The 18525-nt window shown below is 30.9% G+C and overlaps 1 protein-coding gene across 2 annotated transcripts; it reads left to right on the top strand.

Annotated features, from left to right (window-relative positions):
• The first annotated feature begins 222 nt into the window (after positions 1 to 222).
• On the top strand, positions 223 to 18395 carry LOC129984291 (regulation of nuclear pre-mRNA domain-containing protein 1B-like). 2 transcript variants are annotated; one of them, XM_056094152.1, is made up of 2 exons: positions 223 to 539; positions 17385 to 18395. In XM_056094152.1, the coding sequence occupies exon 2, from the start codon at positions 17395 to 17397 to the stop codon at positions 18373 to 18375; it is 981 nt and encodes a 326-aa protein (XP_055950127.1). In that variant the 5' UTR covers positions 223 to 539; positions 17385 to 17394; the 3' UTR covers positions 18376 to 18395. The 2 variants fall into 2 exon arrangements, with proteins under 2 accessions (XP_055950127.1, XP_055950126.1); XM_056094151.1 differs by having other exon boundaries at positions 223 to 544.
• The last annotated feature ends 130 nt before the right edge of the window (positions 18396 to 18525 follow it).

Genomic DNA, 18525 nt, shown 5'->3' with positions numbered 1-18525 from the left:
TTACCAGAACTTTCCTTGCAGCCAATTTGAACACACGATTTCTTTTGCCTTTCACATTTCTGAAATAAAAGAAATTTTCGATAGATATTTATTGATGCTTAAAATGTTTAATCATAATTATATTTTAATGGTGATAATGTAATAATTTTGATAAGTTTCATTCTTTCTTAGTGCACATAAGGTAAAGAAATTAAGAAATTTCTTCGAGGCGTTTGGCAACAACCAAAATTCATAGCAGTAAACAAAATAACTTAAGCGTGTGAAATGTTTGGAATAAACTTTCAAATTTTTCTATGTTATGATCTGTGGAATAATTGAAGCATTCGAACATAAGTGAAAACGATTAAACATTTGTTTCTTTTCAATTAAAGCAAAGAGCCCATTCTCTGCTTTTAAAATCCAAAGATTTTTACTGTCTCTTGTGTTGACAGTCAATGCAGTTTTCAGCACTCATGGATTTGGAGTAGACGAAAATACGAGCATAGAATCTTTACAGCAGAGCAAAAGAAATATATATTTCCTATTGCTTGGTTTTAAAAGTAAGGTATGCAACTTATTATCTTAATTTTTAAAAATTATAATTTGATCTTTTCTCTTTTGCAGTATAATAAGACGCATCTAAAAAAATGGTACAAAGTTTTGCAAGTCAAAATAACAAATTATATTATAAGGCCGCCAATGTTATTATTCATAAGTCAGAAATCTGTATTATTACTAATTATTGTATGAAATGATTCCTAAATTATGCAATCATGCTAGTTTAGAGGATGTTGATAACCAACAGTTAAAGATGATTTAGTTTTAAAAATGCGTTTATTGGAACAAAATATCATTATATTTCTCTTAAACAGCGATGCACTTATAATGTAAAAATATTCTCTTTTGTCTTTTTAAAGGTAATTTCTTTTTAAATTTCTGTATTATTTTTTCGTTAAGTAAATTTTGATAGATTTACTGGATACTCCATATGTTGGTAAATTATTACCACATCTTTCATTGCTGTCCCCGTTTAGAATGAGAAGCCATTTAAAGCATCTCATTTACCATTTGTTTAGTAATTTTTTTTAAATGTTGCTCTTTTTCATTTTTTTTCCCTAAAAATTATGGAATTTTTCAATATTTAATTTACATTGCTTCCTTTGGACTTTTCATATTTTATCTATGAAAATGTTTTAAAAGATGTGGGAATTTTTTTATAATTTGGTGGCAATATATCGTCTTACCAGCAAATAATCTTTAATGATAGAACACCATGAAAATAAATTTTATTTAATGGTAAGTTTCTTTCAAAGCAATCAAAAGGCTTAAAATTTTTTATTAAATAAATATTTATAACTAAAAATAAATTTTAGTATTTTTATTTGTGTATGGCAAAAATAACAGAATGTAATTGAATTCGTATTTCATATATTTTGTATTTTGAGACTTTTTACTTTCATGTATACTTAGTATAAAAAAAGTATAGTAATCATCAAAAAATCAGAACTCATGATTACGAACGAATCTCCACATTTTGACCTTCCAGAAAATATTTCACCTTTGAAAAATATTTTTAAGAAATGTCTGTCTTTGAACAAAAATAATTCAAAAACATTTTCAGGTAGAAGGTTGAAATTTGGTTTGTGGTCTTTACATCAAATTCACAGGTTTCTATCAAATTTTGAATAAAATTTGTTCAGAAGATGTCTGTTGTTTGAATATAAATTAACATGATAACTACAAAACTAACACAGCTAGATGGATAAAATTCAGTACACAAATTTTACATCTATAGTGTAGATACTCTCAAATTTTAAGTCAGATTCACTTATGAGTTGACTGTTTATTGGTTTGTACTTTCAAAAACATGTTAGCTCAAAAACACATTAACCTGAATATATCAAATTTGATTTTGTTTTGTAATTAAAAGTGCAGTTTTGTGTCAAATTTGTGTTTCATTTGATTGAGGAAAACATCTTTAAAACATAAATCTGATTTTTGGATGCTATTAACACATGCCAGGAATTAATTACCAAGGATGACTCAATAGATTCAGTAAAAATGCTAAACTCAAACCAAAAGTTAATATTTCTCAACTTTTATACGCCAATGCCATGTAAGGCATTCTCTGGCATGGCAAGTTTATTAGAGTATGTGAGAAAATTTTGGGGAAACCACTTCTTCTGGTTATTTACAATGTTTGTTTTTTAACATTCCTTTAGTCGTGCCTTATCTGACAGATACCTGATAATTTCTTTTTCCAATATCTAGATAGTGCTATGTTTGTGAGAAAATTCTATCTTTTCTATTCTTTTTTGCTATCTTCCTATGTTTTGGAGGGAATTTTAGTATTTTTCCTGTGCTTCAACTGTGATATAGATTATCTGTGAGATACAACACGACCACTTTTGGAAGTATTTCTTACTTTCACTTTTTTTTGTGTGTTTTGGAAATTAATATTAATATTTTTTATTCCTGTTTTAAAGTTCTTATTCTCAATTTTACTGTGTTGAACTATATTGTATCTCCCAGATACAGTAGTATTATTAGCAGCCTACGAATATCCACTACTGTGTGCTTGAAAGAAATTGTGCTGAAGAAAAAATTATTTTTTAAAAAAAGAAGTTAATAACAGCAATGGCAACAATAATTCTTCTCGTAAAAGGTGCAAGCTTTGTCAAAAACAGAAAATACGCTTAGCTAGATATTCATGCAAAAATTGTGATTCAAGCTTGTGTTTGTAGCACTGTGTATTTATTTGCTCTGAGGAATGTGAAAGTGAATCGAACAGGGAAAATGTAGATTAAGTAAGAAGAAAATGTTTTTTTTTTAATTGACTAAGCTATATTTACGGATAAAACTAATTGTTATCAATCATGAAACTTTGATTATTCCTTTTTGCATATTTAACTCTCATGAGTATTACAATACATTAATTATTTTGTAAACAATAAAATATTTATGTAGTATCAAAGAATTTGATTTATTGCTATTTCTTTCTATTTAAAATTGTGTTTTTATCAATATTTGTTTATTTTAACAATATATACAGGTGTATCTGTCAGATAAAGCACGGCCACATTTGTTTGAAAAAGGCATGCGACTAACGGAGTGTTAAGCTGAAGTTTATTTTTTAAATTTTACTTTTTATGTAAATTTTGTTAACTTTTTCTTGTGGATTGTATAGTATATATATAAAACAGATTTTTGCATTATTCTATTAGTAAGTGATCAGAGTTTACTATCCTTGTAGATCTAATATCTGATACTCTTTAGTTCTATGTTGGTTTTCTTCCTTCATCAGAATATAGATGAATATCATAGGTAGGAGATTTGAATAACAAGCTTTATTATGATTCAAAAAAAGGAAATAATTTTTCTGTGTGTCTGTTAGAATTTTCATTTTAATTATTTTATATATTTTTTTGTTTTATCTCCTTTATTTATTATTTTATATCTTTTATTAGAAATTAAGAGATTTTTTATTTATTTTAAGCACAGAGTGTCATTTGATTAAGATTCTGCAAAACTAATAGAAAGGTGTGCTGTCAATTTAAATTTCAGTTACATTTATGGAAGTGAGACTTAATGTGTCTTGAGTGATTGAGAACAAGAAATTAATTCTTTTATAAGAACAACTCTCCTAACTTTCATTTATTGTAACTTTTGTGTAATAGTCATTTATGCAATTAAAGTATTGAACCATAATTCTCTTTATCATACTTGTGTTGTGATGAGGAGATAAATATCAAAAATTAGAAGGAAGAAAAAGAAACGATATCTGATGTTGTTTAATTTCTCGTATTCAAAAGAAAGCATTTTGATCATTAAAAAATTATATCGAAGTTTTTCAATCTGAATTCCTAAAAGCTTTTACAAATCCAAAAATAGATTTTTTTTTTTTTTTTTTGTTAGTCTGTGAACATAATAATTGCACAAAACAATGAGTTTGACAAACGAAATTTGATTTTGACCTTTATGCCGTGTTTATAGATTTCCATCAAATTTTTGAATTGCATTCATTTTTGGAAAGTGGTCTGCTCCTCCACTCATGGTTACAGAATTCAACAAAATTTCCAAGAGACGGTTGGATATTAAGCATATGAATTAATCAGAATTGTATCAAATTTTGAATTATATTTGTTAGCAGGTTGATGCACTTTAATCTTTATATTTATATTTGTGAAAAAGTAATGACTTAAAGAAATAAAATTTTGAACCCAATAATGTCGAAGAGTGCCTTTTTTGTATTAGCGTACCAAAAATTTAGGAACAGCCTGCTAGTAATTACAATCTCTATTAAGGTTTAATAACCACTTGATATTAACATTCCCTACTTTGCTGTCTATTTCAGCATTGTTGTTTTTAGCATGTATGCTATTTCTTTAACTACTAGTTGTTTTTAGTAGCCAGCTGATTCACCAGGATTAATACCTGTTAAAATTTTTAATTAGATATTTTATGTAGCTTGGTCTTAATGGCTTCTACAACAAAATATTTTAAGCTTCAATTTTTGATAGATATTTAATATTATTTTTTAAGCCTTATGTGGTTTGTTTTTACAATGCATTTAACTTATTTTCTATCAGTTCCCCTAAAAAATATGGATACATTCAGATATTTCTAGCCTTTTAATGATGCTTACTGATGTAAATTTATATTTAAAATGATATTTTAATTATAAATTTATATATTTTACGTATTCTTCTCAGAATTAAGTAAATATATGGCTTGCTTTCCTGAAACCTGCTTTGCCAATAATGATTTGTGTTTAAGGAGAGAAATTTACTTTAACTATTTTGCATGTTTCATTATTTTTTATATTAATATTGAAAGCAATTCTGATTGTAAAGCAAAATTGGAAATATGTCTGTAACTTAGTCAATTTTTTCAGAGCTTTTTTCAATAATTTTAGTATTTTTCCAAAATTTGTATGTTTTTGAGTTATTGTTTGTGATATGTTTAATGTTTGTTCAGAATTCTTAACTAGCTTTGTATTCTTGTTGGAAAATGTGCTTAAAACGTTTTGTTTTTTTAATTGATAAAGTATAGAAAAATTTGTGGCAATAAAATAGTGTCATTAAAAAGATTTTTTTTTAAATTTGAAAATGATGTAAACACCCTTTTGAGGCTGTAATTTTGGCAGATATTGCTGAAAAATACCAACATTTGGTTTCATTTTTTATTCAAAATTTCAAAAAAATTGCTTCAAGATACTTATGGCCACCCTGCCGAGTATATATGTTCCAAGTTTTGTAACTCTTGGTCAAATGATTTAGCCCGTAGGGTGCCAATGCACAGATACAATACATTCTCATCTTTATTATAAGTAAAGATATATATTTCATTCCCAGCCATTGTTTAGCCTTTACCAAGTTCAACAGTGCTCATACCACTGAAGAATTCTTGCCTTTTGTATACTAACTATATCAACAAAGGCCTTCTACTCCTCTTCTTACATACTCATCAGCTCTTGACATATTGTCATTGGTACTTCTTGTTATCGTCGATTAAAAATGGATGTATTAGAAGAAAATACGGATGACGTTATGTAGTTATTCAGGCTTTATTTTGTGCAACCGCTTTCAACGGGTTACAGCATTCGAATGAACAAGATCACATTTGTTGTAGGTGGCGCTCTTGCATGCCATGACGTAACATTCCGCCCGGCGTTGAAATATGCAAGATTTCAAAACACTTTTAATTATACAATTAGCTTACATTTTCTAAAACCAAATAAACTATTCAGATGAATTATTTACAAGTGAACAACAAAATTGCAAAATATATACAAATTGAATATTAAACATGATATAAATACAATTATTATGTACATACAATATATACAACTATCTTAACTATTTTAATTTTCAAAGTTATCCCTTATTGGTAAGAGACAAATTTTTGAAATAGGGCGTGTAAAAATACCTGTGTTAGTTTTTAATTTAACAACTCTTACTCTGCCTTCATTTCCATAAATTATCTCTAAAATTCTAGCCATTGCCCATTTGCAAGGAGGCAAATCATTTTCCTTTAACAATACTAAACATCCGACCTTAACATTATTTTTTTTGAATTGCCACTTATTTCTTTGCTGTAAGTGGTTCAAATAGTCAATTTTCCAGCGTTTCCAAATTGTTTGAACACATTTGGTAGTATATTGCCAGCGCGACAACCTATTGTCAGAAATGTCTACAATTTCCGGTTCAGGTATTGAAGTTATTGGGCGTCCAATGATAAAGTGTCCAGGAGTTAAAACTTCATATTCATTAATATTATCTGATAATGGAATTAAGGGACGTGAGTTAAGTATACCTTCAATCTGAATTACTATTGTTTCAAATTCTTCAATAGTTGTTTTACTGTTAGCTAAAGTTCTATAAAGATGGTGTTTAAATGATTTTACTCCTGCTTCCCATAAGCCTCCGAAATTGGGAGAAGAAGGGGGTATAAATTTCCATTGGATTGATTCTGCGGATAGGTAATTGGCTAAAGTCTCATTAGTCTGACAAACTAGTTTTTTTAAGCGATTTAATTCTGAAGCTGCACCCTTGAAATTAGATGCATTATCCGACATCAATGTTGCAATGCGGCCTCTACGGGCGCAGAGTCTCTTTAAAGATGCAATGAAAGCTTCAGTCGTCAAATCTGTTACCGTTTCTAGGTGAATAGCTTTAGTTGACGAACATACAAAAATTGCTACATAAACCTTTGAATATATTCCCTTTCTTTGGTTTTTAAACTTTATTTGAAAAGGACCACAAAAATCTACACCAGAATTTAAAAATGGAGAACTAGGAGTTACTCTTTCTGAAGGTAAATTTCCCATTAACTGGTCTAACACCCTAGGCCTTTGCCTAAAACATCTAATACAATCATGGACAATTTTTCTTGCAATACCTTTACCATTTAAGGGCCAGTATTGTAGTCTAATTTGATGTAACAAACCTTGTGCACCAATATGTAGACATTTTTTATGTACATGCTCAAAAAGTAACTTAGTGAATGTATGTTTACTGGGTAAAATTATTTGATGTTTAGATTCAAATGGCAAGTCAGAATTTTTAAGTCTACCGCCAACTCTAAGTAATCCCTTTTCATCTAGGAATGGATCTAAAGATCTTAACTTACTTGTTTTAGAAATATTTTTACCTTTATTTAGTGCATCTATTTCTGATTTAAATTCACTCAACTGAGCTACACTAGCTAAATATTCAGTACTTTTTTGCAGCTCCTCAGTAGTTAAATATTTACTTATCTTATTACGAGACTCCTTAGCTTTAGTGTTGTTAATAAACCTGAAAATAAAGCTAACTATTCTAATTAATTTTATGAAATTATTTGTATGATTAAAGAGTTCATCATAAAAATTTGAATTAGAGTCATTAATATTCAGAGTCACAACACATTTTAGTTCATCAACAAAAGCAAAATCCTGCATGGATTGATTGTCTACTGGTTCATCAGTAAGTTCATCTGGACCAGCAAAGCACATTTTATTTCTTATGAGTTCATCTGCACTGCATCCTTTAGAAATAATGTCAGCAGGATTGTTTCTGCTACTTACATGTTTCCAATGACAATCTGATGTGAGCGTTTGGATCTCCGCAACCCTATTGCTGACGAATGTTTTTAGCTTATAGGGCTCAGTCTTGATCCACGCCAAAACAATAGTAGAGTCTGTCCACAATGAGATAACATCAATGGGTAATTGCAGAATTGGAACTATCTTTTTCACTAATCTAGATAACAGCAACGCAGCACACAGTTCAAGTCGGGGAATGGTAAGTGACTTTAATGGAGCCACTCTGGATTTGCTGCACACTAGACTAGTTTTAAACTGTCCAGATTGGGTGAAGCACTTTAAATAAACAACAGCAGCATAGGCACGTTCTGATGCATCAGAAAATCCATGAATCTCAATACGAACTGCATCAGGAAGTAGAATAAACCTTTGAATTCTGAAGTTGTTTACTTCCCAGAGTTTTATGTAGAACCTTTTCCATTCTGTCATTGCATCAGATGGTAATTTTTCATTCCAGTCCAATTTTATCTTCCAAAGTCCTTGGATAAATATTTTTGCCTTTGTAATGAGAGGGCCTAAAAGTCCAAGTGGATCATAAAGACTCGCTATTTCTGACAGCACTTCCCTTTTTGAAAAAGAGTCCTTAGGCTTGATCTTTACCTTATATGTAAAGCAATCTTTTGGATCCCAAAACATACCTAATGTTTTTACAGAACTAACACCTTGTTCTTTCGAAAATGAATAGGATGTGGTAGACAGGTTTTGTAGTAAATTAGAGTTATTAGCAACCCATTTGTGAAGCTCAAATCCAGCTCTTCCGAGGAGTTCAGAAATCTGGGTTTGAAGATTTTTAGTATCTTCTAGCGTTGCATCACCTGACAGAATGTCATCCATGTAGAAATCAGAACAAATCACATCTGCAGCCTTAGGAAAGTCCTTTTTTTCCTCATCTGCTAAAGCTCTTAAAGTCCTGGTAGCCAAAAATGGCGCAGAAACTGTTCCATAGGTTACTGTAGACAGTTTGTAAATCTTCACTGGACCATCAGCACTTGATTTCCAGACAATACGCTGTAAGTCTCTTTGAGTGGGATCGATCAGTATTTGTCTGTACATTTTTTTAATATCTGCACTAAATGCATATCTGTGCTTTCTGAATCTACTTACTATGGAAAAAAGATCTTGCTGAATAATACCTCCATTTAGTAAAATGGAATTCAGAGAATATCCACTTGTTGTTTTTGCACTAGCATCAAAAACCACTCTTAAGGGAGTTGACGTTTTCTCAGGTTTATATATCGCATGGTGGGGAATGTAATAGTTCACATTGCTATCATCTTCAATTTTTATCTCCTCCATGTGTTCTAAACTCTCATATTCTCGCATAAATTCCTTATATAAGATTTCCATAGTATTATTTTTGTTTAATTTATTCCAGATACCATTTAGGCGCTTGATTGCATTTTCTTTGGAATTTCCTAGTAATGATGCGGCATTTTCCTTTATGGGTAATTGAACTATAAATCTTCCAGTTTTATCTCTTTTATAGGTTTTAACAAAATGCTCCTCACAATAAATTTCTTCTTCACTCTTTGTTATTTCTTTAACATTATCCGGCAATGATTCCAATTCAAAAAATTGTTTAACTGCTTCATCTAAATTTGGTTCACTTACGAGATAACAATTGGCTTTTTGAGGTAACTGGGGAAGAATGCCTGTAACTAAATAACCAAACTTAGTATTTTGTAATATTACATCTCCATTTTGCAGACGAAGTTGCTCAGGTTTTAAAATCTCAAAAAATAGCTCACTTCCTAATAGTATATCAATTTGACCTGGTGTGTGGAAATTGAAATCAGCTAGTTCAATTGAACAGGGAATATTTAATGCAGATATATTTAATTTCGATACAGGAATCTCATCGGTTATTTTAGGAAGAATAGAACATTTCACCATGTGTGAAAATGAATAATCTCGATTTGATACTTCAATGTTAGCAGCGTGTTTAATAAACTGCGTAATTCCATTTATACCAGTTATACATTGTTTTATTGATTTTAGTTTGATTCCCAATTTTCTAGCTACATCTTCTCGAAGAATACATAAAGTCGAAGCATTGTCTAAGAGCCCTCTTAATTGAACTCTCCGACCATCTGCAGTTTTCACATAAATAAGAAGAGTGTTTAATATAACTGATTTATTCCCTTCTATCGCCTGTTTAGTCTCTCTCGGATTCAACGTCAAAGCAGATACTTCGGTTAGTACGTTTAGTTTCGGTTTCGTTTCTGCATCTGTTTGGCTTTCGCTCGCCCGTGCCCTTGAATCTGAAGTGGTACCGCGATTTTCAGCTGACTCATCATGTATGAGCGAGTTATGCCTTTTACCGCAACTTGGAATGCTGCAAGAATATTTTGATTTGCAGATCCCCGGGTGAGGTTTAAGACAGTTAATGCATAATTTGTTATTCCTAACAAAGTTCTTTCTGTCATCGATAGACATATTTTTAAAAGTAACGCATCTAAATAGTGCGTGATAGTTTTTGCATAAAATACAAGCTTTAGCATTGGAATTTTTATTATTAACTATAAGTGTTTTCGCTCTTTTAAATATGCTCGTATTTTGTGGACTTTCGTATTTACTAGGAATACGGTTAATATTTTCTAACAAAGAACTTCGCTTTTCTAGAAATTTCATCAAATTTTCAAATGTAGGAATTTCTGCCGTATTTAGAGAAAGCTCGAATTGCTTCCTTGTCTCTTTATCTACTTTCTGTAGAATGATGTTTACAAGCATTAAATCAGATAGCTTATTTTGTTCGAATGTAAGAACCTTTAACGCTCTGATGTTTTTATTAACGCAGTCTATTAAGGCACACAGTTCTTTAGCAGATTCGCTACGAATTTTCTCAAAATTTATTATTTCTAATATATGAGAGTCTATCAATTGACGTTGATTTTCATAACGATCTGATAATGCTTTAAAGAGTGATTGAAAGTTATCACTAGACGATTCTAATAATTTAGCTTCTCCTCTTAAGCATGCACGGAGATAATACAGCTTTTGAGAATCATTTAATTGCTCATTGTTGCTAATTAAATTAACAAATAAATTTTTAAAATTTGCAAAATCAGCTATTTTTCCAGAAAATTCTGGTAATGGAATTTCCGGTAGTCGGATTTTAGTTACTGCATTATCCTTTGAAACAGGGTTATTTTTAAATTCATCTTTAATTGAATTTAATAGCAATTTCAGACCTACCTCTGTTTCTTCAATCCTTATATTTATTTGATCAATATTTTCTAGGATGGTTTCTATATCTTCCGACGTTTCAATACCGCAATATTGTTCGGATATCTTGTCCAACTGTGCTTGCAATTGTCCAAGTTTCCTTAATTTCACTTCTAATTCCATTGCGTTAATGTCTTTCGAAGCTGACTTTTCGGCACTAAAACTTTCGATTCTTTTCAAAGTAGTTTTTATCGAGCCTTTCAGTTTATTTAGTTTCTTTTCTGAAACCGCTTCTCGGTCATCGCTTTTTTCAACTTTTTTATCCATGGTATTTGCTCCGGCTCGCTTTTGACCAATGTTATCGTCGATTAAAAATGGATGTATTAGAAGAAAATACGGATGACGTTATGTAGTTATTCAGGCTTTATTTTGTGCAACCGCTTTCAACGGGTTACAGCATTCGAATGAACAAGATCACATTTGTTGTAGGTGGCGCTCTTGCATGCCATGACGTAACACTTCTAATACAGTGAAATTCCTATTCAGAAAATCATATTCTTATCAATGATCAGCTGTCAGTCTTGGTGCAAGTTCAAGAACTCTTGAATACTTGTGAAACAAAACCTAACAGAAATTAGTTTCAAATTATCAGTGGGTTGACATCTACCCGAAGAAAAATCTTTACACCTTCCGGAGTTTCTGTTCTTGAAAATATACATGTAGCATTTGCTTCTTTGCAAGCATCGACAAATAAATGCATCCGAGTTGTATCGTTGATTTCATAATAACGAGAAATTTCTTTTAAATTTAAATTTTAAATAAAATTTTAGGAAGCAAAGTTTCAGAACTTGGTAGACCAATTTTATCAAAAATTTTCTGAATGCAACTCAATAGATGCCTTTTCGTAAATGCTTGCTGCTCTTCCATAAAATTGAGAGACTAAATTAACTAGACTTAAATTGCATTTTAAAGTATCTTTATCCAGATCCCACAAAATTCCTAAAAGTTTAGTAACCCCACTACTTTTAGAAACCTTATTATTCTTAACATTGCTTTCCCAGTTTCTCCAATTAAAGCAACCACATAATAAAATTTCTTCAGCCCTTTCAATAAATTCTTCCTGTTGTTTTACATTATTAACCCCTGTAACACAATTTTCTACATAAAATGAAGTTATCAACAATTTCAGAATATTCTATTGGTGCATTTTCCAGCAAGTGTGACAAAACCGCAGCTAAGAGAAGAGGACATGATATCCCAAAAACTGCACGGCAATGTCGGTAAATAGTTTCTTCGCCTTCTTTAGGATAAAAGAATCGCAAATCTCGATGATCGGGAGCAATCCCTAATTGAAGAAAAGCCTTTTCAATGTCTGCCGAAATTCCAATAGGGTAACTTCTAAACCTATCTAAAATATCTGGAATTTGTTCAATTAAATTTGGACCTGTATACAATAATTGATTTAGACTTTTCCCACTTTCTCGAGCAGACGCGTCAAAAACTGGTCTAATTTTTGTAGTTAATACTATCATTTTTAATCACTGGTCGATGCGGCAAAAAATAAGTTTTTTTTTTTTTTTTACTTCCAGCTTTTTCTATTATTTTTAAATCTTTCCACTCATTAAATACCGCTTGGTAATCATCGAGAAGACCCATTTGTTTAGTGCGTTCACACATTCGTTTATGCCTCTTCAAGGTCAGCTCTTTATTCGAAAGCAGTTCACTCGCGTTTGCTCTAAAGGGTAAACTAACTTCGTATGTGCCATCCGATAAAATTCCCATATTGTTTTGAAAATACTCAAAGGCTTTCAACTGCTCTTTACTTTTATTTATTTTCACAACTGAATCATTAATTCCAATAGTTTCAAGATCCCACTATTCGCTTATGGAAGCATTTTTAACATACAAACAAAGAGCAAGGTCATATCGTAGTTTAAATTACACCCTTTACATAATTTCTTGCTCCCTGTTATAACATTTCCTAACCGCATATTGATTATAGACAAACCTTAGTCTATTCGTGCATTCATTCTTAAACAATCTTCCGATAACATCTGCACCTAGTAATAAGTTGATTTCGCAATCGCTATTAATCCCTTCCTGCTTTAGTTGGTTTATGAGGTTATGATCAGTTAATTTTGGCACACTGCTACAAATCTTACTTTCTACATAGAAACTATTAGAAAAAGAAAATGTATCATCGAGTGATGAAACTTTTAATACGAACATATCATGAAATTGAGTTTTTGTTTTCTTTCCTCCGAACAACATATGTTGCATTTGTATTTTCTTATTTGATTTGATACCCAAGTTTTCTATTGCTTGTTTAGATATACATAAGAATACTGAGATCCGCTATCAATCAAAGCTCTAAGCATAATTGATTTACCATCCGCTTGTATTTTTCACAAATAAAGACATTAAAATATACAATATCTGTATTACAGTTATTAGACAATAAATTAGTTTCTATTACAGATTTTCTCTTAACACTATTTTCTTTAGGATTAGCACACATTAAATAATGATGGGCTTTTCTACAATATACAAATTGATTCTTAACTTTACAAAATTTAGAATAATGACCAATAGTGAAACAGGCAAAACAAGCTTTTTTTTGCTTAACAAAATGTTCTTTTTTTCTTCTAAAGGCATAAGTTCTAGTTTCAAAACAGTCTTTGGAGAAGTGTTTGTATTTTTTGCGGTAACCGCAAAAAATATAAAGTAAATTTCGCTTACCAGGGGCGTTTTTATCAAACGTGTTTACCAACATGGAAGCAGTTCCATAATCCGGGACAGATTTTGAGCACATATACAGTTTTCTCTGCGAACCAGAAGCAAAACCAGATCGGGAAAGTTCGATGAGTTGTTCTCCCCTCACTTCTATGTTTAGGAAATTAAGTAATTGTTCCAGGGAGCGTGTTCCGTCAGAAGCCTCGTTCAAATTCCTGTGTCTTTCCCATGCGATGAGAATTTCTTTGGGCAGGCAGGACAGTCTAAAAGAGCAACCACGGTATATCTACCTAATTAAAAAATTAATATAAGATCATGACATGGCTGACCGATCTGACATGAAAACTAAAGTGGCCAGTCAACCGGGTAAAACCGGGAATCATCAGAGGATTCTAGGAGGTTGGGAAAAGTCAATGAAATTAATTATAAAACTGGAATTTTTTTATAAATTGGTAATTTTTATCGAACATGTTGATTCGCTGGGGTTTTTTCATAAATCAAATGAAGCATCGTTGGCAGCTAAGAAAATCAAACTTTTACTGACAGTCTAAAACAGACCATGGAGGAGAAAGATTAAAAAACCTTATCTAATTATTTGATACATGTATATAATATAATATTTTCTCCCAAAATTTTTGTTTGCTTTTTTTTTAGAACATCAAGTTATCGACATAATTAACAAAAATGGTATTATTTTACGTACTATGGGAAAAGCCCAGTTCCTTTTATGATTTTAAGCTTTAATGGGACGTTTTTATTTTTAAAAAATATGTTCCCTCTCCCCTTTTCTTCCTTTGATCGTCAAAACGATCATGCCAAATGTGTTGCGAGAGCGAAAGTATGAATTTTGGGTATTAATATTCAAAACTGTAAAATATTGTAATAATTGTAAAATATTTACCCATTATTGTAATTTTAAAATAATTTGTTTTAATTAAATGTTTTACAATAGTGTTTTTTTTCTCTCTCTTCTCGAAGATCTTTTTGTTGAATTATGAAGTATGGGACATCATTACTATTATTTCCTCAAAGCATTTATTTTTAAAATTATGAACGCGGATTACTAAGCTCTTTATATGAATGATTGCTATGGACATTATTGCTAATATTTTCTTTTAACATTTTCTTTTATTTTGTGTTTGTTTAAAATTCGCCATACATTCAACAAAATTCTATATAATTGTAAAATAATATTAAACATGAGAAATTAATTGTTTATTACATTATAAGTACACAGTCCTCTTGTAATTTTTTTTGAGCTGCTGCATTTTCCTTATACGGTTTGTTGTTTATGAAATGGTTTGCCACAATAATTTACAAAATTCATTCATATAATCTTTTTTGAAATTTATATCTCTGAAACATTTTTCTTTTTATGCAATAAAGAAAAAAAAAATGATTAGGATCAATTTTCCACTTTTTTATCTATTTTACAGGTCATTGAGCCAGAATGCAAGCAAATGTTTTTACTATTATCATTATAGTTGGTATAAAAGTCAGTGCATTCTTAAGTATTCGCCAATGTGTACATATTTTTGCACTGCATTTTTCGTGAGTAAATTTGAAACACAGTTCTGAGATATGAATGGTTGTCTAAAAGTCGATCTAGATGGATATGTATGTATCTTCTAGCGTTGGTTAATATATTTGCAAAAAAAAAAAAAAAAAAGGAGAGTTTTAAATAATTGGAGCTTATCTGAAATTCAGTAAGTGAAAATGGTGATCTTTTTTCTCGTAATTAAATTTTATTTTATATTGATTTTAGTTAAAAGAATAGAACAATTTTTCAAATACAATTAAGAATATATTGTGCAGGAAAGACTTTCAACTTAAAGCCCAGTAGTTATTTTTTTTATTACCAGTTCTTGTATGTGACAGATTAGGGGTATTGTCAAATGTTTAGCTGGGATAAAAAGAAATTTCAGTCAAATGACAACAATGGAAAAACTTAATTAGTTTTGAAAAATCAACATTTCACAAATTAACTTTTGACTTTTTTTTTTTTAATAAATAGGTGATTTAGTTTAGTTTTGCAATATTAAAAACTTCTATCTTGGTCTGATTTATTTGTGCAATCAATATAGATAATTGTCCACTGTCGTCTGTTAATTAAATATTTTTTTGGTCTGCATCATTATTGATTTCCAAACATTCCTGTGTTATTGTATTGTTGCGTCTCAATTATCTGACAAATTGTCTTATTTAATTCTTTGTAGAAGATGTTAAGTCTGCAGATTTTCAGGCATTTTATTGAAATGTCGTTCAGCATGCTTATAATTTGCACTACTTTTGATAATATAACCGACAAGTAGACATGTGAATAAGAAATCTCATTTTGCCAAAAAATTTTTGTTCGGCTACTAAGAATTCAATGCGATGGGTGTCGAAGTCGTTAAGTCCGCAAATTTTCAGTCATCTGATTTAAATGTTGTTCATTCAGCTTATAATTTGTACTCTATTTAGCAGAGCAATCAATAAATTGGCAAGTGAATAAAAGGTCGCATTTTTACCGTGTAATTTTTGTTTTTCAGCTAAGATGTTATCATAAACTATGGAGAAAAAAAAATGTTTTCATTCAGTACTTCAATTACTTGTCAGTGGAATTATTAGGGAAATCAAAGTCTTTTATATTATTTGAATAGGTTGATGCTTCTGTTTTTCCTATCATTCAAATTCAAGTTCTAAAATGAATCGTCATCTTATTCATTACTTCCTCGATAACGAATTGGTAAATTTATTTTAGTTATTTCACTATGAGAATTGTCTAACTAAAATCTAGTTAATGGTTAAACTAAATTTAATAAAGCACTCTTTTCTTTCGACACTCTTGTGCACGTGCAGGCTAAAAAGAGTTACTTTGCTGTAGCCAAATTATGTGAATTCGTTAAATTCCTGGAATAAGTAAATTATATAATTGTAAATAATACATTATTGGAAACCAGGCTTTTCCAAAATTCTGAAAAATTCGTATGGTTATTAAATTGGCATCATTGGAAAAAAAATTTTTTTTTAATTTTTAAGATGGTGTAAAAATCAATTTTGTGCTTAATATTTTTGAAAGTTATTCTCATTTCAAATGAAAGACATTTCAAAGCATTTATTTACTTTGACTCTGAAAAAGTTTTTATAAATCATCAGTGGGGTGGGCAGTCTCCCCAAAATTTTCTCACATAACTTTCTTATAAAGTTTTTGTATCTTTCCCCTTCATAAATATGTAGGTTTTGAGCAAAGCCATGAGTCCACTACTCAAGGCTCTTTATTTTCAGAACCCTGCAATTGAGCGTTTTGCACTGTGTAGTATTGTAAAGAATGCATTTTTGGCTGCCATTTGAAACCAAAATTTAATAAAGAACTACGTTACAAGATCACATACCAAATTTCTTTTACGTAAGTCAGTGCGTTTTTGAATTATCTTGCATACGAATGTATTGACTGATAGATTATCAACCCTTTAATGAATTTGATAAGAATCTACACTTTAGATGTTAATTTCTGCATAATGAATTGCATTTATTTGGTATTTATGTTTTTTTGTTATTGTATCCCCTTTCTCTCGACAGACACACTTTCCAGAAAGGAATTTCACTCAAACTTCGATAAAGATCTATAAATTTAGTGTAACGATCACATACCAATTTAGCTTAAAATGTTTTTGAGTTATGTTTGCAGACAGACATGTATAATTTTTTAAATGTATTCTTTGGACAGAGAGAGGTCTAAAATATGGAGATATGCCAAGATCTTAAGGTTAAATTTTTGGACGGTTATAATACTTTTTATGTATATTTCATGCAAGAAAGTAAAGTATTATGTCATACGGTACCTTTTACATATGCTTATCTAATGTCTTACCTGGGCATATTATGATATGCTTAATAAATTTAATATTTATATTTCACAATTTAATGTTAATTTTTTCAGATTTTATTAAATGGCTGGATTTACAGGAGAAGCACTTGAAAAAAAGTTGCAGGAGCTGAATAATTCTCAACAGAGCATCCAAACATTGTCTTTATGGCTGATCCATCATCGCAAACACCATAAGACCATCGTTCAGGTTTGGTTCAAAGAGCTCAAGAAGGCGAAGGCAAGCAGGAAACTGACTTTCATGTACTTGGCTAACGATGTCATTCAAAACAGCAAAAAGAAAGGCCCGGAATTTTCGAAAGAATTCAGCACTGTGTTGAGTAAAGCATTTGCTCACGTCAATGAATCTGTAAACGAGCCGAAAACTAAGCAGGGGTTGGAAAGAATCATCAATGTTTGGGCCGATCGAAATGTGTACGACCACTCTATCATTTCCAGCTTTCGGGCTGCAATGGGAGCCAAATCACCTGAGCCAGAGACTGTCAAGGAAATCCAAAAACCAAAGAGGAAAAAAATTAAAGTCATGGAGATGGAGCCTATTATAAAGAAACCTAAAGAAGAGGTGACTATTATGTCTCCTCGTATGGAACCACCAGATGCTGAAGATTTAATTAAGGCTTTGCAAGATCTTGAGAACTCGCCATCAACTGACGCTGCTGTGAGAGAAAAGATCGCTCAGTTGCCACCAGAAGTCTCTGATGTGAGTCTCCTGGAGAAGATCAATAATCGTGAAGCATCTGATAAGTTGACAAAGCTTGTGGAAGAAGCAAGCACTCTGTTGACTGATTACAATAAGCGTCTGAATGAAGAATTGGAAGACCGATTGCTGGTGTCTAAGATGTTGAGCAGTTTCACTCATGCTCAAAGGCAGGTACTGGCTGAAACTGAGCGAACCGTTGGGGAGTTGCGAGAACAATTGAAGCGTGTAACTCTAGTACGCACTGAACTGAAGTCTCATCTGCAAAATTTGCCAGATCTCACCCTCCTACCAAGTGTAACAGGTGGTTTGGCTCCTCTGCCCTCGGCTGGAGATCTCTTTCAGTAAAAAATTTGTTGACCAAAAAATTAAAAAACACAAAAAAAAATCCCTACTTTTGAACATATTTTATGTCCTTTGAGCTTTTTTATGTTATGTGATAGAAACAAAAAGTTATTGTAATATGTATGTACCATAAATGTATAATGTGTGCATGCA

This window comes from Argiope bruennichi, chromosome 9 (genome assembly GCF_947563725.1).
Source record: "Argiope bruennichi chromosome 9, qqArgBrue1.1, whole genome shotgun sequence".
Lineage (NCBI taxonomy): Eukaryota > Metazoa > Arthropoda > Arachnida > Araneae > Araneidae > Argiope > Argiope bruennichi.
This window is presented reverse-complemented; position numbering and strand designations above follow the sequence as displayed.